Consider the following 23,149-nt stretch of genomic DNA (forward strand, 5'->3'; position numbering starts at 1 on the left):
TCACAGCTCTCATTTATCGAGTGCTTACAATGTATCATGCCTTGTTTCCAGCCTGTCACAGAGATTCGCTCATTTGTTTCAAAAATCCTAAGAGCTAGGTTTTGTAATTACCCCATTTTGCAAATGAACATATCAAGGCACGGAGTGGTGAAGTTACCTGTCCAAAGTCACAAAGCTAATACGTCAAGTATTAAACCATTTACAGTCTAGCTCCTAAATCCAGGCTCTGGGCTACCCTAACTCTCTTCCTTACCAGTCTCAGTAACTTGAAAAGCGCTGTGAGGGACTTCCCTGGCGGTCAAGTGGTTAGGACTCCGAGCTCTCACTTCTGAGGGCACGGGTTCAACCCCTGGTCGGGGAACGAAAATCCCACAAGCTGCAGCGCGGCCAAAAAAAGAAAAGAAAAGAAAAGCATCTGTGCAAAGTACCACAGGGGTGGAGTGTGAGTAGCAATTCCAGAGTATGGGACAAAAGGGAAGCAAGGGCCCCAAACTGGATACAATTTTGGATGCTGCTGGGAAGGGAGGTGGGAGGGAGTGTTTAGTTGGACTGGCGCCCGCTACTTCATTAGAGTAACAGGAACATTTAAGGGAAGATGGGGGCAAGATAAACATAGAGAGGTCTCCTTTTAGGGGAACGTTATTGAGATAGACACCAAGGGAATGTTAGCTTGTTTCCAAGTTTAGGTAGAAATGAGGCCAAAGACTGTAATGAGATAGAGCTTATCCACCCTGATCTCTCAGACACTCAGAAATCTAGGCCTTGTCACCAGAGTAGGCTGACGAGCAAGACCCACAGGCAAGGCTGGTCTTCCCCACAGGCTGGGGACCCGCTCAATATTGCCACAGCATTGCACCCCTCAGTTGGGACGGTCCCTGGTAAAGCGCGGGTGTGTTACTCGAGAGGGGAACAGCAGGAGTGTGTTGCCTAGACAAATTCTGCTATAGACAAACTTATCAGAAGAGCTAGTTATCATTTTACAGAGCAGAGAGCAGGACTGGGATGGGACAGAATAGGACCAGTATGTCTTGATAGGGAAGAAAGTTTTCCAGAAAAAGTAGGGGAAGGTGGAGAGTACGGAGAGCGCAATGCTCCCATGTCTCCCACCGTCACCACTACCCACTCCCGCCTTCACCACTACCCACTAGCCATGTCTCCCGCCGTCACCACCACCCACACCCACCTTCACCTCTACCCACTCCCGCCTTCACCACTGCCCACTCCCGCCTTCACCACTACCCACTCCCACCTTCACCACTACCCACTCCCGCCTTCACCACTACCCACTAGCCGTGTCTCCCGCCGTCACCACTACCACCCATGCAGTCTGGGAAAGACTGCATGGGTGGTAGTGGTGACGACGAGAGACATGGGAGCATTCCTACCTGATATAGAGCCTAAAACTCTAAGAAGTGGGATGAAAAATCAAGCTTGATTCCCAGGCTGGCCCTGCAGGCAGTTCACAGTGGACCGTGGCAGAAGCTGTGAATGAGGACAACTGGATTCTAAGCTTGGCTCTGCCTCCAGCAAGCTGCGTGACATTGGGGAGGTCACTGAACCTCTCTGATCTTTGTGCTGACCTGTAAAATGGGGCTGGGAATGCTGTTACCCCCCTAAAGTTGAAGTGAGGCTCCACTGAAACATGAGGTGCTGTGCAAAGGCCAAGGATCCCTGTTGTCATGAACTGCACAGGGAGTGAGTGATGGAGAAAGCAGGCCTTGAGCTGCACAGGCTCCTAGTGCTGGAGCTGGAGACCCAGGGGGACAGACCAAGACCTGGTGGTTACAGAGCGAGAACTACAACATCTTCTCACCCTTTCCACCCAGCCCAGATCTACACCCCTGCTTTGTAGCAAGCAGAGGCTCAGTAAATATTTGCAGGCTCCAAAACACGCCTGGTGTCAATTTCCATTTCCTCTGACCTGTGTCTCCTCCAGGAACTCTTATGACCCATCACACCTTACCTCGGGACACAACCCTTGCTCTTGGCCTTCTATCTTGAGAAAGTTTGTCATCACAAAAAAGGAGTTCCCCTGCGGAGAAAAAGGAGAGAAGGCAAATGTAAAGCCGTTGAGAACAGAACTACTTAATCATAGTAATCCAGCTGGCTAAGTGCCTGGGGGTGAACCTTTCCACTCTTCTAAGTTTCAGTCTAGAAATCAGGGTCTGGAAGCAACTCGACAACCCTGAGGGCTTAATATCAAAGCTGGATGAGCCGCCCTGCTGAGTCGAGGGAGAGCAGAGGAACAGTTCAAATTGATTGAGCATTGGTTTTCCATTCCAGCCTCAAAAGCAGCCTTTTCATTTTTTGGACACAATAAAATCCCATTAAGTTGAAATTCAAGAGACCTGGGGAGGCGGAGGTGGAGGTGTCACCTTCATCAGAGCACTGTTCAGATTATCCAGGACTTTAATGAAAGGGCAGTAGGGCATCCCACCACCTGGGAAATAGCTGGAGGTTTTAATGACCCACTGTTAGAGACAAAAACGGATAGCAGCTTGGCTTTTATGGTTTCGAAAAGCTTTCCAGCTCCCAAGGGCTGCCAACGTGCCCTTTTGTCCCTCCCGCCCCCCATCTGTTCTTTTTTGTTCTCAACCCCACTTCAGTTTCTCCCTTCTGAGAATTCTACTTTCATTTTCTCTTCTTGCAAATTGAGACAATCTCATGCCTTTCTCTGTGGGCCACACCCTTCCTTTCCCTTGTGCAAAACTGTACCCAAGAGTGTTTTCCTGGAGACATTTTTGTTGATAAAATGTCACACAAACAATGTGGAAGGGCTGGTCCCCTCTAGGCAGAAAGTTCTTTACCTTTCTGGATCTAGGCAAAGTTTACTGACTTGATGGCCCTGCTTCTGAAGAACTGTGTAAAAATCAGGTGTGAGTGAATCAAATCATGTTTTCAATGCACCAGGACACACTGCTATTTTGAGAAACCCTGTAGGACTTGATAAAGCAAAGAATCATCTCCTTCGAGTTGCTGGACCTGACCCAATTTTGCAATTTTTAGGTTTTCTCAGTTGGGATTTTCACAGAGCTTTTAAAATGGGGCCAATGTTTTTCTGGAGTGAAGCTCTAGGTCCCAGGGAGGGGTGCGAGGACCTGAGGACAGTGACCAGGGACGAGTCCTGGGAGGATGCTGATAAGTGCTCACCTGCAAGGGGACAGTGTAATCTGCCGTGTCGAAGACATTCCACACTACCTTCTTCACTCCGTTCTCCATAATCTCCTTTTTCACCTCTGCCACCCCTTTCACCTTGGCATGCACAGAACTGATAACAGGTTCTTTCCATTGGTACCGCTTGTCATTCACCAAAGCAAAGCTAAATGGCAGACACAGAAAAGCATCAATGGTTTTCTCAAGGGAGGCACAGTGCAGTGGTTTTGGATGCAGGTTCCGAAAGTCACCTCCATTAAAATCCTAGCTTTGCTGGGTGACTTTGGGCAAGTGACTTGCCTTCTCTGTGACTCATTTTCCTTACCTGTAAAATGGGAAGAATAGTCATACCTACCTCATAGGGTTGTTATGAGGATGCAACGAGATATGCATGCAAACTCCTTAGCACTATATCTGGCGCATAGTGAGCTTTCACTACATAGAAACTATTGGTCCCAATACCAACCTCTAATATTGCCTAATATACACCCTAATTTATAGGTTGCCTTCTCAAATACCAAAGTCCACCCCAGGGTGGTCCACCAGCTTTGTTTTGGGGCTCAGTAACACATTAGCATCTTTTTAATGGTGTGTCCAGCAGGTCAGCCTCCTGTTTTCCAGAAACACCCACCTGATTTATAAATAATATTGATAATAGCAGCTACCCTTTATTGAGCACTTAGTACATGCCACGTGCTCTGTATGCATCATCTCCTTTAATGCTCACAACAGCAATAGGAGATAGTTACTGTAATCATCACCCTTTTGTAGATGAGGGAATGGGCTCAGAGAGGTGAAGGAACTTGCCCAAGGTCACACAGGTAGTCAGTGGCAGGACTGAGGTCCTTGATTGGTCTACCTTATAGCCCAGAGCCAGACGTCTTAACCATGTACTCTACTTGTTCATGCATGATGTGGCTCTGCCTCTGGTTTCCTGCCTTTTGATCCATTCATTAGCTATTAAAATCTTCTTTAGAATATGAACCTAAATTATATGGTGGGGGAAGAGAGGGAGAAAGTGGAATTGATAACTAAAAATGATAGATTCCATCCCCATTTATCTGTTTCCCCATCTCCCATTGCCCTGAATAATTGAGTTTATTTTATTTTTTATTTTTGTTTTTTTTGGCCATGCCGCATGGCACATGGGATCCTAGTTCCCTGACCAGGGATCGAACCCACACCCCCATGCAGTGGAAGCGTGGAGTCTTAACCACTGGACTGGCAGGAAAGTCCCTTAAGAGTTTATTTTAAATGCTTTGTTTATTCATTTGGCAGGTACCTATTTTGGTCTCTTCCCTCTGCTCAGCCTCTGATGTCTGAATGATATTAGGAAGTCTAAGCCAATGGTTGCCCTCTATGAGCTGACCTTGGGAAACCAAGACACAGTGGGCCAAGGCTTGGTCCCAGCTGTTCTCAACCTTGGTTGTACAGTATAATTACTTAGGGAGCTTTCAAAATTTCAGCTCCCCAGTCTTATCCCTGGAAATTCTGATTCAGAAGGTCTGGAGAGTTATCCAGGTACCTATATATTTTTCTAAAGTTAATTCTAATGCACTGCCAGGGTTGAGGACCCCTGGGACACTCATGGAAAGACAGGTCACATTTGGCAATATGAAGTACTGTACATTTGAAGTGCATTCCCCATGCCCCAACAATTCCACTCTTAGGTATATGCCCCAGAGAAACCCTCAAACATGTGTCCAAGGGGTCATATACAAGAAAGTATAAAGCTGTACTATTTGTAATAGGGAAAACTGGAAATAACCTAAATGTCCTTGAACATTGACTGGGTGAATAAATTGTTGGATTCATCCAATGGGATGTTCTGCAACAGTGAAAATGAATGGAGACCTGCTTGTATCAATATGGAAATAACATAATAGTGAGTAAACAAAGCATGCCACAGAATGAGATAAAGTTTAAAGAAATTCAAAAAACATTATGTACTTAAACAAATACCTGTCCACGCATATTCATAGCAGCACTATTCACAATAGTCAAAAGGTGGAAACAATCAAAATGTTCATTAAAAGATGAATGGATAAACAAAATGTGGTCTATCCAAACAATGGAATATTATCTACCCACAAAGAAGAATGAAAGGATGCACATGCTATACTGTGGATGAACCTCAAAAAACATTGTGCCAAGTGAAAGAAGACAGACACAAAAGGCCACTTAGTGTATGATTCCACTTATATGAAATGTCCAGAATAGGTAAATCCATTGAGACAGAGAGTGAATTGATGGCTGCCAGGGGCTGGGGGAAGGGGTAAATTGGAAGTAACTGCATAATGAGGTTTGCATTTTGGGTGATAAAAATGTTTTGGAACTAGATAGAGGTGGTGGTTGCACAACATTGTGAAGGCACTAAATGCCACTGACTTGTTCACTTTAAAATCGTTCATTTTTATGTTCTATGAATTTCACCTCAATTAAAAAAGGAAAACAGGAAACTTCCACAATCCTCTTAGATAGCCTCATCCACCAGAGGGGAGACAGCAGAAGCAAGAACTACAATACTGCAGCCTGTGGAACAAAAACCACATTCACAGAAAGATAGACAAGATGAAAAGGCAGAGGGCTATGTACCAGATGAAGGAACAAGATAAAACCCCAGAAAAACAACTAAATGAAGTGGACATAGGCAACCTTCCAGAAAAAGAATTCAGAATAATGATAGTGAAGATGATCCAGGACCTCGGAAAAAGAATGGAGGCAAAGATCGAGAAGATGCAAGAAATGTTTAACAAAGACCTAGAAGAATTAAAGAACAAACAAACAGAGATGAACAATACAATAACTGAAATGAAAACTACACTAGAAGGAATCAATAGCAGAATAACTGAGGCAGAAGAACAGATAAGTGACCTGGAAGACAGAATGGTGGAATTCACTGCTGTGGAACAGAATAAAGAAAAAAGAATGAAAAGAAATGAAGACAGCCTAAGAGAACTCTGGGACAACATTAAACGCAACAACATTCACATTATAGGGGTCCCAGAAGGAGAAGAGAGAGAGAAAGAACCTGAGAAAATATTTGAAGAGATTATAGTCAAAAAGTTCCCTAACATGGGAAAGGAAATAGCCACCCAAGTCCAGGAAGCGCAGAGACTCCCATACAGGATGAACCCAAGGAGAAACATGCCAAGACACATAGTAATCAAATTGGCAAAAATTAAAGACAAAGAAAAATTATTAAAAGCAGCAAGGGGAAAATGACAAATAACATACAAGGGAACTCCCCTAAGGTTAACAGCTGATTTCTCAGCAGAAACTCTACAAGCCAGAAGGGAGTGGCATGATATACTTAAAGTGATGAAACGGAAGAACCTACAACCAAGATTACTCTAACCAGCAAGGATCTCATTCAGATTCGATGGAGACATCAGAAGCTTTACAGACAAGCAAAAGCTAAGAGAATTCAGCACCACCAAACCAGCTCTACAACAAATGCTAAAGGAACTTCTCTAAGTGGGAAACACAAGAGAAGAAAAGGACCTACAAAAACAAACCCAAAACAATTAAGAAAACGCTCATAGGAACATACATATCGATAATTACCTTAAACGTGAATGGATTAAATGCTCCAACCAAAAGACACAGGCTTGCTGAATGGATACAAAAACAAGACCCATATATATGCTGTCTACAAGAGACCCACTTTAGACCTAGGGACACATACAGACTGAAAGTGAGGGGATGGAAAAAGATATTCCATGCAAATGGAAATCAAAAGAAAGCTGGCGTAGCTATACTCATATCAGATAAAATAGACTTTAAAATAAAGAATGTTACAAGAGACAAGGAAGGACACTACATAATGATCAAGGGATCAATCCAAGAAGAAGATAGAACAATTATAAATATATATGCACCCAACATAGGAGCACCTCAATACATAAGGCAACTGCTAACAGCTCTAAAAGAGGAAATCGACAGTAACACAGTAATAGTGGGGGGCTTTAACACCTCACTTACACCAATGGACAGATCATCCAAAATGAAAATAAATAAGGAAACAGAAGCTTTAACTGACACAATAGACCAGATAGATTTAATTGATATTTATAGGACATTCCATCCAAAAACAGCAGATTACACGTTCTTCTCAAGTGCGCACGGAACATTCTCCAGGATAGATCACATCTTGGGTCACAAATCAAGCCTCAGTAAATTTAAGAAAATTGAAATCATATCAAGCATCTTTTCTGACCACAACGCTATGAGATTAGAAATGAATTACAGGGAAAAAAACGTAAAAAACAGAGACACATGGAGGCTAAACAATACGTTACTAAATAACCAAGAGATCACTGAAGAAATCAAAGAGGAAGTCAAAAAATACCTAGAGACAAATGACAATGAAAACACGACGACCCAAAATCTATGGGATGCAGCAAAAGCAGTTGTAAGAGGGAAGTTTATAGCTATACAAGCCTACCTAAAGAAACAAGAAAAATCTCAAGTAAACAATCTAACCTTACACCTAAAGAAACTAGAGAAAGAAGAACAAACAAAACCCAAAGTTAGCAGAAGGAAAGAAATCATAAAGATCAGAGCAGAAATAAATGAAATAGAAACAAAGAAAACAATAGCAAAGATCAATAAAACTAAAAGCTGGTTCTTTGAGAAGATAAACAAAATTGATAAGCCATTAGCCAGACTCATCAAGAAAAAGAGGGAGAGGACTCAAATCAATAAAATCAGAAATGAAAAAGGAGAAGTTACAACAGACACTGCAGAAATACAAAGCATCCTAAGAGACTACTACAAGCAACTTTATGCCAATAAAATGGACAACCTGGAAGAAATGGACAAATTCTTAGAAAGGTATAACCTTCCAAGACTGAACCAGGAAGAAACAGAAAATATGAACAGACCAATCACAAGTAAGGAAATTGAAACTGTGATTAAACATCTTCCAACAAACAAAAGTCCAGGACCAGATGGCTTCACAGGTGAATTCTATCAAACATTTAGAGAAGAGCTAACAGCTATCCTTCTCAAACTCTTCCAAAAAATTGCAGAGGAAGGAACACTCCCAAACTCATTCTATGAGGCCACCATCACCCTGATACCAAAACCAGACAAAGACACTACAAAAAAAGAAAATTACAGACCAATACCACTGATGAATATAGATGCAAAAATCCTCAACAAAATCCTAGCAAACAGAATCCAGCAACACATTAAAAGGATCATATACCACGATCAAGTGGGATTTATCCCAGGGATGCAAGGATTCTTCAATATATGCAAATCAATCCATGTGATACACCATATTAACAAACTGAAGAATGAAAACCATATGATCATCTCAATAGATGCAGAAAAACTTTTGACAAAATTCAACACCCATTTATGATAAAAACTCTCCAGAAAGTGGGCATAGAGGGAACCTACCTCAACATAATAAAGGCCATATATGACAAACCCACAGCAAACATCATTCTCAACGGTGAAAAACTGAAAGCATTTTCTCTAAGATCAGGAATGAGACAAGGATGTCCACTCTCACCGCTATTATCCAACATAGTTCTGGTAGTCCTAGCCACGGCAATCAGAGAAGAAAAAGAAATAAAAGGAATACAAATTGGAAAAGAAGAAGTAAAACTGTCACTGTTTGCAGATGACATGATACTATACATAGGGAATCCTAAAACTGCCACCAGAAAACTGCTAGAGCTAGTTAATGAATATGGTAAAGTTGCAGGATACAAAACTAATGCACAGAAATCTCTTGCATTCCTACACACTAATGATGAAAAATCTGAAAGAGAAATTATGGAAACACTCCCATTTACCACTGCAACAAAAAGAATAAAATACCTAGGAATAAACCTACCTAGGGAGACAAAAGACCTGTATGCAGAAAACTATAAGACACTGATGAAAGAAATGAAAGATGATACCAACAGATGGAGAGATATGCCATGTTCTTGGATTGGAAGAATCAACATTGTGAAAATGACTGTACTACCCAAAGCAATCTACAGATTCAATGCAATCCCTATCAAATTACCAATGGCATTTTTTACAGAGCTAGAACAAATCATCTTAAAATTTCTATGGAGACAAAAAAGACCCCGAATAGCCAAAGCAGTCTTGAGGGAAAAAAACGGAGCTGGAGGAATCAGACTCCCTGACTTCTGACTATACTACAAAGCTACAGTAATCAAGACAATATGGTACTGGCACAAAAACAGAAACATAGATCAATGGAACAAGATAGAAAGCCCAGAGATAAACCCACGCACCTATGGTCAACTAATCTATGACAAAGGAGGCAAAGATTATACAATGGAGAAAAGACAGTCTCTTCAATAAGTGGTGCTGGGAAAACTGGACAGCTACATGTAAAAGAATGAAATTAGAATACTCCCTAACACCATACACAAAAATAAACTCAAAATGGATTAGAGACCTAAATGTAAGACTGGACACTATAAAACTCTTAGAGGAAAACATAGGAAGAACACTCTTTGACATAAATCACAGCAAGATCTTTTTTGATCCACCTCCTAGAGTACTGGAAATAAAAACAAAAATAAACAAATGGGACCTAATGAAACTTAAAAGCTTTTGCACAGCAAAGGAAACTATAAACAAGACGAAAAGACAACCCTCAGAATGGGAGAAAATATTTGCAAATGAATCATCGGAGAAAGGATTAATCTCCAAAATATATAAACAGCTCATTCAGCTCAATATTAAAGAAACAAACAACCCAATCCAAAAATGGGCAAAAGATCTAAATAGACATTTCTCCAAAGAAGACATACAGATGGCCAAGAAGCACATGAAAAGCTGCTCAACATCACTAATAATTAGAGAAATGCAAATCAAAACTACAATGAGGTATCACCTCACACCAGTTAGAATGGGCATCATCAGAAAATCTACAAACGACAAATGCTGGAGAGGGTGTGGAGAAAAGGGAACCCTCTTGCACTGTTGGTGGGAATGTAAGTTGATACAGCCACTATGGAGAACAGTATGGAGGTTCCTTAAAAAACTAAAAATAGAAGTACCATATGAGCCAGCAATCCCACTACTGGGCATATACCCAGAGAAAACCATAATTCAAAAAGACACATGCACCCCAATGTTCATTGCAGCACTATTTACAAAAGCCAGGTCATGGAAGCAACCTAAATGCCCATCGACAGACGACTGGATAAAGAAGTTGTGGTACATATATACAATGGAATATTACTCAGCCATAAAAAGGAATGAAATTGAGTCATTTGTTGAGACGTGGATGGATCTAGAGACTGTCATACAGAGTGAAGTAAGTCAGAAAGAGAAAAACAAATAACATATATTAACGCATGTATGTGGAACCTAGAAAATGGTACAGATGAACCATTTTTCAGGGCAGAAATTTAGACACAGAAGTAGAGAAGAAAACGTATGGACCCCAAGGGGGGAAAGCAGCGGTGGGTGGGGGGTTGGTGTGATGAACTGGGGATTGGGATTCACATGTATACACTGATGTGTATAAAATGGATGACTAATAAGGACCTGCTGTATAAAAAATAAATTAAATTAAATTAAAAAAGGAAAAAATATTTTTTATAGATATAGACATACATTGTAGAAATATTAAAACAAACATAGAATGACAAACACTAAATTCAGGGGGCATATTTATAAGGGAAGAGGAAAGAGAATGAGATAAAGGCTAGGTTTTCAGGGAGCAAAAACTGGGTTAGTAATTAAATCGGATGGTCCTACCTGAGTGTTTATTATTCTCGATATATTTTCATATTTCTATAACATTCATCAAAAAAGAAAGCTCATCAAGAAAGACGTTGGGTGGGCCTTCCCTGGTGGTGCAGTGGGTAAGACTCCATGCTCCCGGGCTTCCCTGGTGGTGCAGTGGTTAAGAATCCGCCTGTCAATGCAGGGGACACGGGTTCAAGCCCTGGTCCGGGAAGATCCCACATGCCACGGAGCAAATAAGCCCATGCGCCACAATTACTGAGCCTGTGCTCTAGAGCCCACGAGCCACAACTACTGAAGCCCGCACGCCTAGAGCCCGTGCTCCGCAACAAGAGAAGCCACCGCGATGAGAAGCCCGCACACCACAACAAAGAGTAGCCCCCGCTTCCCGCGACTAGAGAAAGCCTGCACTCAGCAACAAAGATCCAACGTAGCCAAAATTAAATAAAAATAAATTCATAAAAAAACAAAAAAGACTCCACGCTCCCAATGCAGGGGGCCTGGGTTTGATCCCTGGTTGGGAAACTAGATCCCACATGCATGCCGCAACTAAGAGTCTGCATGCCACAACTAAGAGTCCGCATGCTGCAACTAAAGATCCCACATGCTGAAACGAAGATCCCACGTGCCGCAGTTAAGACCTGGTGCAGCCTAAATAAATAAATATATTTTTTAAAAAAAGAAAGACGTTGGGCCAGAGATCCAGAATTGAGATCCAATCAGCATATATGAGACAGAGCTATTCAATGTAATTCCATAGACAAATACGATAATACTTACTCAACAATATATTTCAGTCTAGCATCACAATGTGCACATGTATGTGCAATGTTCTTTTGTGCTGGATGCTGCAACAGCCTCCCAGTATAACGCTGGGTCAGTTTGGCCCTCCTTTTGGGAAGCTCAGTCTCTCATATTCATCCCAAAATGCACAACATGTTATAGATCAGCCTTAATGGAATCCAACCCTCTCATAAATCAGAAAACTTTATATAATAATGAACATATCATTTTAAGAATTAAAATGCTTCAGAGATGCGTCAAAGGAAAAAAAAAGGAAGAGAAAGAGTTCGCAGTATCCTGCTCTATGGAAAGAACATTCTAACGACTGTCCCAGCAGCTCTCTCCTGACCTGCTTGGTGACTCAGACAAGCCATTCCACCTCTCTGGGCCGTGGATTTAGTCCCTGAATGAGGGGATTACTGCCTGGCTCCCTAATCCCTATGACCTTTTGGCTCTAAGAAGCTACTATTCTCTGCATTCTGAAGAGGGCAAAACCACTGGTCCCTGGAGCGAACAGGGCAGCTGGGGATTCAGCCGGGCCTTGTAGGATGAGTAGAGATGGGGGAGAGGAAAGCTGAAGGGTCTGGGAAGGTGGAAGAGAATGAATGTGATAGAAGCCTGGGTCCTCACAGGCCAGGCTGGCTGACGAGGAGGGCTGTAGAGGGCAGAGGAGGGAAGGATGGAGAGTGAGGTCAGCCCGGGGAGTCCTCAGTGGCACACTGCACCTGACTCACCAGATGTAGAGCAAGGTGCCCACTATGAAGAGCTTCTTCAGAGTCCCAATCCATGAGTTTTCAATGAGAACAGCTTTCACAGACGTATGCTGGCAACTCAGGGGGAATTGACTGTATGCCATGGTAAAAGAGTCCTCAAAGCACCACGAGGAGGAAGTGCCTCTCAGCAAAGCCTGACTTGCCCTCACAGAGCTCACTGAACAAAGGTAACACTAGCGTGAAAGGACGTGACCTGAAAGTGAACTACCCTTCCATCCGGTTAACTGACACTTACCCCGGGGACCAATAGATATTTTCGTGGGCCCCCAAGAGAACCGTTGGTCCTGGACCCTCTGCGCCTCGTGGAGAAGTTGAGCCTGCATCCTCTGTGTCTTATATTTAAAATCCCAAGAGAAGAATCTGATTATGTCCAACCCTGATCCATTCAGCTGTAGGGGGAGGTCAGCAAAGGGCCAGGGGCAGCCAGAGGTGCACTGAGAAGAAAGTGGAGGAGAGCCTACATCCCCAAGGCAAGTTAAATGCCGGTTGTATTAGTTTCCCATTGCTGCTGTAACAAACCACCATGAACTTAGTGACTTAAAATAACAAAATTTTTTCTCTTAGTTTGGGGGTCAGATGCCTAAAATCATTCTCACAGGACTAAAATCAAGGTGATGGCAGGCCTGGTCCCTTCTGGAGCTCCACTAGAGAGTCTGTTCACATCTCTTCCAGCTTCTGGAGACTGCCTTGGCCTCCCTGGGCTCACAGCCCCATCACTCCAACCTCAGCTCCTCTTGTCACATCTCCTTTTTTTGATTTTGACCCTCTTGCCTCCCCTTTATAAGGACTCTTGTGATCACACTGGGGCCCCTCAGATAATCAAGAATAATCTGTCCATCTTGAGACCTTGAACTTAATCACATCTGCAAAGTTCCTTTTGCCACAGAAGGTGACATATTCACAAGTTCCAGAGATTAGGACATGGAGATTTTGGTGTAGGGCGGGGAGGCATTATTCAGCCTGTTCTACTCTGCCCTGCCTTTCCTTGAGCTAGCTAGTGAGAGGGTTCAGTTTCTTGTTACCCACAGCTTGGCTAAGACATCACCTGCCCTTCTAATACCCTTTGACTATTGCACTTCTTCTCCACCATCTAGTATACCTGGAAAACCCTTCCTTTTCATACTTCCCAAACTATGTCTCCCTCGTTCAAAAAACGCCTACTACAGAACACAATACTTTCTACACATCCTACTGTATGGAGAGCAGAGAGTGAGTCCTAACCTATTAGTTAACATTTACCAGCTAGAGGAAATATAATGGATATATGTAAAGGCATTGAGCTCCAAAACTCAGTTATGCAAATACAGGCCATGGACCACCCAGATTGGCAGAGGTTTATCTTAGAGGCCCAAAATTTTAAATAACTCTAAACCCATATTAACCAATATTGTGTTATATCATCTAGAAAACAAAACCCAAAAAACTAGTGTTGTCTAAAACTTTGGTGAGAGAAGTAGAATATTCCACTTGAGGGTGGTGATAAGCCAATGCCCTATGCCCTAATTAGGCAGCAAGCAGTAGGAGCCCCGAGTTCAGGTCTTATAAGCCACATTTTTAAAGAGAATCCCTTTTGCTGTTGTAAAAGTGGAAGTTTCACAGAAAAGCACAAAGAACGTGAAAAGGTTCCAACGTTCTCCCTCCCAGAGGTTATCACTGTTGAAACTTTGAGAGTATCTTCCAGATGTCTCTTTATGCCCCCACCTAGACACACAAACATGGCCACGCTCTACATGCTATTATGTAACCTGCTGTTTTTACTCAATAATATGTTATTAACTCTTTCCACAACAGTATTGATAAATGTATGATAAAGATAGATCTATGATATGTAACCACTTTGAATAGTTACAGAGTATTCTAGTATTCAGGTTGGAACATAAGAAATTGCCCATTTTGTAGACCAAAACAGTAGAATATTGGCAATTTCATACGGTTCAGCCTAAGAAATGAATTGTGAAAATTTGCCAGCTGGTCTCTTACTGATGGATATTTAAATGGAAATTTTGTTCATTTTTCCCACTTATAAACGTTTTTGATAATCTTGATATAGCTTTTACTACATGCCAAGCACTCTTCTAAGCGTATATTAATAACAAATATTAACTCTTTCAATCCTAACCTCCCCAAAAATAATCCTGTAAAGAAGCTATAGTATTACCCCCACCTTATAGCTGAACAAACTGTGGCACAGAGAAAGTGTGCCCAAGTTCACATAGTGCTATAGACTGAATGTTTGAGACCCCCCAAAATTCATAAGTTGAAACCTAACCCCTATGCGTTTGTATGAGGAGGTGGGGCCTTTGGGAAGTGAATAGGTCATGAAGGTGGAGCCCTTACGAATGGGATTAGTGCCCTTATAAAAGAGGCCCCAGAAAAACTTCACCTCTTCTTCCATGTGAGGATACAGCAAAAAGATGACCATCTATGAACCAGGAAGTGGGTTCTCACCAGATACCATATCTGCTGGTGCATTGATCTTGGAATTTCCAGCTTCTAGAACCATGGGAAATAAATTTCTGTTGTTTATAAGCTACTCAGTCTATGGCATTTTGTTATAGTGGCCCCAGTGAACTAAGACACATAGTAAGTAGCAACACTGGCTCCACAGCTTATGCTCTTTTGTGTGCTATTGTAAATGGAATTGTTTTCTTAATTTCTTTTTTAGATTGCTCATTGTTGGTGTATAGAAACACACTGATTTTTGTGTGTTGATCTTGTACCTTGAAACTTTATTGATTGGTTTATTAACTTTAACATTTTTTTGTGAATTCTTTGTGATTCTCCATGTATAGGATCTTATCATCTAAGTACAGTTTATGTCTTCCTTTCCAATTTGGATGCCTTTTATTTCTTTTTCTTGCTTAATTGTTCTAGCTAGAATGTCCAGTACAGTGTCGAATAACAGGCATTTCAGTGGTGAAAACAGGCATCTTTGTCTTGTTCTTGATCTTTGGGGACAGGGGGAAGCCCTCAGTTTTTTACCACTGAGGCTCGCTCTGTTCTCTCTCTCTTTTTTTAAAAATATTCATTTATTTATTTGGCTGTGCCGTGTGTTAATTGTGGTATGCGGGATCTTCGTGGCGGCATGCAGGATCTTTATCTGCGGCATGCGGGCTCTTAGTTGCGGCCTGTGGGATCTAGTTCCCTGACCAGGGATCGAACCTGGGCCCCCTGCTTTGGGAGCGCAGATCTTAACCACTGGACCACCAGGGAAGTCCCTCAGTCTGTTCTCTTAAACACTATGCTTCATTGCCTTTCCACTCTCCTCTTTCATGTTGCCAGGCACATATTTACGCAAGAATCTTTTCACATCTGAGGTAAATTTACACCTTTTAAAATAAATTTCTGGGTCAAAGGATGTGCACATTTTTTATCTTGATTCATTTTGCCAAACCCCAAAAGCTTGAAGCACTTCATGTTTTCACCAGCAAAGCAAGAGTGCATGCACCACAACCCTCAGAATGGGAGAAAATATTTGCAAACAAAGCAGCTGACAAAGGATTAATCTCCAAAATATACAAGTAGCTCATGCAGCTCAATATCACAAAAAACACAACCCAATCCAAAAATGGACGGAAGACCTAAATAGACATTTCTCCAAAGAAGACATACAGATGGCCAACAAACACATGAAAAGATGCTCAACATCACTAATCATTAGAGAAATGCAAATCAAAACCACAATGAGATATCACCTCACACTGGTCAGAATGGCCATCATTAAAATCTAGAAACAATAAATGCTGGAGAGGGTGTGGAGAAAAGGGAACCCTCTTGCACTGTTGGTGGGAATGTAAATTGATACAGCCACTATGGAGAACAGTATGGAGGTTCCTTAAAAAACTAAAAATAGAACTACCATATGATCCAGCCATCCCACTACTGGGCATATACTCTGAGAAAATTCAAAAAGATACATGTTCCACAATGTTCATTGCAACACTATTTACAATAGCCAGGACATGGAAACAACCTAAATGTCCATTGACAGATGAATGGATAAAAAAGATGCGACACATACATACAATGGAATATTACTCAGCCATAAAAAGGAACGAAATTGAGTTATTTGTAGTGAGGTAGATGGACCTAGAGTCTGTCATACAGAGTGAAGTAAGTCAGAAAGAGAAAAACGAATACTATATGCTAATGCATATATATGGAATCTAGAAAAATGGTACTGATGAACCTAGTGGTAGGGCAGGAATAAAGATGCAGATGTTGAGAACGGACTTGAGGACACAGGGGGGAAGGGGAGGCTGGGACGTAGTGAGAGAGTAACATTAACATATATACACTACCAAATGTAAAATAGATAGTTAGTGGGAAGCAGCCGCCTAGGACAGGGAGATCAGCTCGGTGCTTTGTGACGCAGCCATTTGGAAAGTGTCCAGTAGAAAAGGGACCACAGGGCAGAACTCTAATCAAAAGGGAAAAATTACAGGGAGATAGATTTTGGTTCAATGTAAGGAAGAAATGTCTAACAATTAGAACAGTCCCAGAACAGAACAAGCTTTCCTTGTGGTTGCTAGTTGGTGACGACAGCAACGATGATGATGATGATGATGGTATCGATGACGATGACAGCGTGATGGTAATTTTCATTTATCTCATCATCTCCTTTTCTCTCGAGTCTCCTCTCCATCTGCATTTCAACATCGTTTCCCAATTTAAAAATAAACCCTCCCTCGACCCCACATTCTTCTCCTTCGACCACTTGATTCCTCTCTTCTCCTTTGTAGCCAAGTCCCTTGAAAAAGTGAGTCACCACATCCATTTCCGCATCTCCATTCACTCCTCTGCTCACTCCAGTCTGGCTCCCCCCCGCCAGAACGTCTATAAAGCCTCTCGTGCCCAGTAAACAACACCACCATCGCTAAATCCAATAGACACGCCACAGACCTGTCAGATTCTCAGCAGCATTTGACACCAGTGACCATGTACCACCCTCCTGCCTCCCCTTCTTCCCTCAGCTTCCCAGAATCCACATTCTCCTGACTTCCTTTGGTTCCCCATGTTCGCCCTTTCTGAGAATCCTTTGGAGACCTCTGTGCTTCCCATCATTTAAAGGTTAGCATTCCTTAGGGGTCTGTTCTAAGCCCTCTTGCCTTCTCACCTACATCCTCTCTTGCTGGTCAGTTGCAGCTACTTCCATAGTTCTAGTTACCATTTGTATGCTGGTGATATGTAAATCTACATCTCCAGCTCCAGATTCATATATCCAACTAAGCATTTGTATTTGTATGTCCCATAGATATGTCAAGCTCAGTGCCTTCAGTTCTGAATTCATCTTCCACCCTAAATGGGCTTTTTTTCCTCACATTTCCTATCCCCATAAGTTCTTCCACCACTCAATTGCCCAAGCCAGAACATGGCACACTCCCTGATTCATCCTTTCCCTCATTCCCCCCGTCCATTCAATTGTCAATTTTTTTTGTTTTATCTTCCTAATGTTATTCAAAACAGTCGACTTCTCTCCTCTACCACTGTCAGCTCCTCAGTCCAGATCACCATTAACTCACCTGGATGACCCAATAGCCTCCTAAATTGTCTCCCTCCCTCCGTTTGTACTCTTACCTCCTCCATTCTCTGCAGTACTTTAGTGGGAGCTTGGACTCTGGGGTGAGATACTTGGGTTCAACATTGGCTCTACCACTTACTACCTACATGACTTTATGTAAGTAACTTAGCCTTTCTTCTTCTATAATTAGGGGATATTAGTATTATATTGGCCAGGGTTTCTAGTTCTAAACAACAGAGTTCACTCTGCCTAGTTTAAGAAGAGAGATTGTCTAGAAAAGGAAAATCTATAGAGGCGGGGAATAGATTAGTGGTTGCCTGGGTCCAGGGGGTGGGAATGGGGAGTGACTGCAAATGGGAATGAGGGATCTTACTGGGGTGATGAAATGTTCTAAAACTGGATTATGATGATGGTTGTACAACTTGGCAAATTTACTAAAAATCATTGAAGTGTATGCTTAAAATGGGTGATTTTATGATATATAAATTTATACCCCAATAAAGTTGTTAAAAAATAAAGGAAGAAAGAGATTTTAAAGGACATTAGGCAGTTCTTACAATCTCTTGGAGAACCAAAAACCAGGATTGCTGAGACACTACACAGCCAGGAACAACACCCAGAGAACAGGGACTGTTCCAAAGAAAAGACTCTGCCAGCCACTGCTAAGCCCTAAGGTGGGAACTCATGCCAATAATGTTTGGGAATGAGTGCCAGAATCTTAGTCACTGCCATCCCAATGAGCTGAATGCCTGGGGCTATACCTCCTATAGTAGGCTGAATAATGGCACCAAAGCTATGAGGTCCTAATCCCCAGAATTTATAACTGTTACCCTATTTGGGAAAAGGGTCTTTACAGATGTGATTAAGTTAAGGATTTTTAGATGGTGAGATTATCCTGGATTATCAAGGTAGGCCCTACATGCCATCATATGTGTTCTTATAAGAGAGAGACAGAGGGAGATTTCATGCACGCGCACACACACACACACACACACACACACACACACACACACACATACAGGAGAAAGTTTTGTGAAGGTGGAGCAGAGTCAAGGATGCTGGCCTTGAAGATTGGAGTGATGTGATAACAAGCCAAGGAACACAGGCCACCCCCAGAAGCTGGAAGAGGCAAGGAAGGATTCTCCCCTGGAGCCTTGGAGGGAGCGTGGCCCTGCCGACACCTTGATTTTGGCCCAGTGATACTGATTTTAGACGTCTCTAGAACTGTGAAAGAATAAATCGTTGTTTTAAGTTACCAAGTTTGTGGTTAATTGTTACAGCAGTGACAGGCAACTGACAACTGGGCAAGAGAACAAGTGGAGGTCCACATACTGCTTATTCAGACATTTAAAAGTCATAACAGACTTTTTTTTTTGGTATAAATTCATTTATTTTTATTTTTGGCTGCGTTGGGTCTTCGTTGCTGCATGCGGGCTTTCTCTAGTTGCAGTGAGCAGGGGCTACTCTTTGTGGCAGTGCGTGGGCTTTTTTCATCATGGTGGTTTCTCTTGTTGCGGACCATGGGCTCTAGGCATGCGGGCTTCAGTAGTTGTGGCGCGCAGGCTCAGTAGTTGTGGCTCGCGGGCTCTAGAGCACAGGCTCAGTAGTTGTGGTGCACGGGCTTAGTTGCTCTGCGGCATGTGGGATCTTCCTGGACAAGGGCTCAAACCCGTGTCCCCTGCATTGGCAGGTGGATTCTTAACCACTGCGCCACCAGGGAAGTCCCTAAAAGTCATAACAGACTTTAAAATGAAACATGTTTTTTCATCTACCCTGACATACCTTCATTACAACCTGGAAGGCCAGATTCATGTTTAGAATTCTTGGACTCCTCAGAATTCTGTGCCAGAACTTGGAAGCATTGGTTGAAGAGGCCTCTGACCCTTAGCCCTTAGCCCACCCCCCTTCTCATCTCACTCTGGCTCCTCCCAGCTCTGTGAGGGCCCCGTGCACCTGTGTATGGATACCCTGCACTGTATGCCTAAGCCCCCTCCACACCCTCCACCTGCATTCAGCTGCCCCTTGGCCACCCCTTGATCTCAGGAGCATGCCCCGGGTGCTGTGGTCTTCTCTCGAGAGGATAAATCTGGGAAAAGGTTAAGGGCCATTTGGGAAGAGAATTCTGGGGTCCTACATACCGAGCATGGTGGGATGGGGGGAGTGCATCCAGTGCTCTGGATTGGCACTTCTGCCCCTGAGGCAGCAGGCTTCTAAGGGGACACCAATATTTCCTGTATCCTGGCATACACACCCTGCCTAATCCCCCAAACTTTGAGTATGATGGAAATGCTTCCACAATTAGATTATACTATACAGTTGACCTGAAGCTAGCAAGATCATCTGGGTGGGCCTGACCCAAACACATGAGTCCTTTAAAAGCAGAGAATTTCCTTTGGCTGGTCCCAGAAGAGAGGTCAAAGATTTGAGGCATGAGAACATTGTATATCATCACTGGCTTGAAGATGGAAGGGGCCACATGGTAAATAGTGCAAGTGGTCTCTAGGATCTGAGAGTGGCCCCTGGCTGACAGAGCTCTGAATCCCATGATGGCATGGGATTGAATTCTACCAACAGGAAGAATGAGCCTAGAAGTGAATTTTCTCCCAGAGTCGCAAAGTGAGAACTCAGCACAGCTGACACTTTGATTTCAAGCTTGTGAGACCCTGAGCAGAGCACCCAGTCACGCCAGGCCCAAACTGCTGATCTACAGAACTGTGAGCTAATAAGTGATGGTGTTTTAGGCCACTGAGTTTGTGGTAATTTGTTACGCAGCAACAGAAAACTAATACAGCCCCACAGGTTCCTTACTCCATGGGGAAGCTCGCAGCTAGCGGAGGGCCAGGGTGGGACCTCTAAAGTGTGGGGTCCAGGAAGCAGTCCCTATTGTGTAGGTCAAGGCTGGTACTGCCCCCATACATTCCTTAAGATGAATTCTGCTCATGCCCAGCACCCTATGCTATTTCCTGTGTACCAAAGTGTTGTTGCATGGTGCGTATGTTTGAAAAGCTTGGGTCTCAAAGGTGAAGGTGAAGGAGCTGGCTTATTTTAGGGGACATGTTGAGTGGAAAATGTTCACAGGTAGGGAAGCAAGATGCTCACTCTATGAGAAACGTGTGAGAACAGAAACTGACTGAGGGAACCCCATCTCACGTTTACTCTGGGGCACCCAATTGCTGAGTCATTGCACTGTTTAAATTGTGCTCTCTCTTCATGCTCCTGTGGAACATGTACAACTGAATCTGAGGGAATTAAATGCTCGTAAGTAAAGATTCCACCATATGAAAGAAAAATATCATTATAAGGTGTTCTCATAATAATCTGTTCGTATATATACAGCAATCTTCTTTTAAGACATTGCGTGCTAGACCCAAGAATACCAGGAAGCCGCATCACAATGTGGAATTGTGACATATGATCTATGTATTGATTCATAAGGGAGAATTTACTAACTATATTCTTTATTATCCATTCTGTGATATCTGGTCTAAGTAATATGTCTTTAGAATTTTAATATACATGCTTATTATTTAATATTTGTTGCATAGAAAACATATGACTCAAATAATGATAATCCTAATAATATCAGATGAGGAACCAAGGCTCATAAAGGTGAAGGAGTTTTGAATCCACATTTCCAGATCTGAAATCCCAAGCTTGGGCATGATTACCTTGAGGGTCAAAGGAGAGAGTGTATATGAAAGTACCTATTATATTCAAAAAGATTAGTTTTAAAAAATAGCTACCATTTGTGAAGCTCTTACCCTATGCTATGCATTGATAAGAGCTTGTCATGCCTTTTCTTGTATAATTATCACAACTCTATGAACAGATGCGAAACTGAGGCTCAGAGAGGTTAAGTGACTCGGTCAAGGAAACTTAGCCAGGTTTATGAAATAAGTTGCTTTAACTTTTAGCTGGTAAACTGCATTGTCTCCCTAATAGATGCAAGTTATCATCGTCATCACCACCACCATCACAAAGAACAAGGGGGCATTAGCCATTAGGGAAATACGAATCAAAATCACAACGAGATACTCACTAGGATGCCTATAATCCAAAAGAGAGACAATAGCAAGTGATGATGAGGATGTGAAGGAACTGGACGTACATTGTTGGTGGGAATATGAAATGGTGCAGCCACTGTGAAAAACAACTGGGTAGTTTCTCAAAAGATTAAAATTAGAGTTTACCAAGCGATCCACCGATTCCATTTTTAGGTACATACCCAAGGAAACTGAAGACATGTTCATACAAAAATGTGTACACAAATGTTCACAGCAGCATCGTTCATCACAGCCGAAAATTGGAAACAACCCAAATTTCCACCCAAAAGTGGTATATCCATATAATGGAGTATTACTCAGCCAAAAAAAAAAAGGAATGCAGTAGAGATACATATTCCAACATGGATGAACCTTGAAAACATAATGCTAAGTGGAAGAAGCCAGACATAAATGATCCATTTATAATGAAATATCCAGAATATGCAAATCCATAGAGACAGAAAGTAAATCAGTGGGTGCCTGGAGCTGCAGGGGAATAGGAGGATTGAGAGTGATGGTTAAGGGATGAGGGAGAGGGGTGTTTTTGTTTTGAGGTGATGAAAATATTCTAAAATTGATTGTGGTGATGGTTGCACAACTCTTTGAATATACTAAAAACTACTGAATTACACACTTTAAATGAGTGAGTTGAATGGTATGTGAATTATATCTCAATAAGCTGTTAAACAAATAAAGAGCAAGGACCTGCTGACCCTGGCGAGGACCTAAAGTTACATTTACAGGTCTGGTCCTATTCCTCCCCCTAAGCGGTGATGACTCATGTAGATGCCAGCATTATCACCAGGCATGCCCTGAATCCTTGACTCCTCCCTGGGAATCTAGGATGTTGCCCTGCATTTTCCCACCTGCCCCAGGCACGCCCTGCCCAGCTCGCCCCAGCAGTCCTGGGTTAGAACCCAAAGTGTCACCCTCCCTTCTCGTGGCTTCCCCCTGCAGGAGACTGGCGCTACTTCCTCCCGCCTGCTGCTTCCTCCTCCGACTCCCACTCCTCCCCAGCTTGCTGTGAGCCTCATGTCTCAGATTTTAAAACCACAGGGAATTCAGGATGTGCACAGGAAGCTGGACCTTGAGGTTTTCTGTGCTGCCAGCCACTGCAGAGATTTAGGGTCATCCCCACAGCCCAC

At 42.6% G+C, this 23,149-nt stretch overlaps 2 protein-coding genes across 3 annotated transcripts in view; one reads left to right on the forward strand and one right to left on the reverse strand.

The window, feature by feature from the left end:
- The window catches only part of IFT81 (intraflagellar transport 81), a 202,807-nt gene that overhangs the window by 57,478 nt on the left and 122,180 nt on the right, over window positions 1-23,149 (forward strand). The gene's annotated exons all lie outside the window — the stretch shown is intronic.
- Window positions 1-23,149, reverse strand: part of P2RX7 (purinergic receptor P2X 7) — a 53,742-nt gene that overhangs the window by 30,397 nt on the left and 196 nt on the right. For both annotated transcript variants that reach the window (XM_036875008.1, XM_036875007.1), the window contains exons 2-3: window positions 3,151-3,319; window positions 1,964-2,032 (exon numbers count right to left, since the gene is read on the reverse strand). In XM_036875008.1, coding sequence (XP_036730903.1) covers window positions 1,964-2,032; window positions 3,151-3,319 — 238 coding nt within the window. The remainder of the gene's footprint in view (window positions 1-1,963; window positions 2,033-3,150; window positions 3,320-23,149) is intronic.

The sequence above is a fragment of the Balaenoptera musculus genome, chromosome 14 (assembly GCF_009873245.2).
Source record: "Balaenoptera musculus isolate JJ_BM4_2016_0621 chromosome 14, mBalMus1.pri.v3, whole genome shotgun sequence".
Taxonomy (NCBI): Eukaryota; Metazoa; Chordata; class Mammalia; order Artiodactyla; family Balaenopteridae; genus Balaenoptera; species Balaenoptera musculus.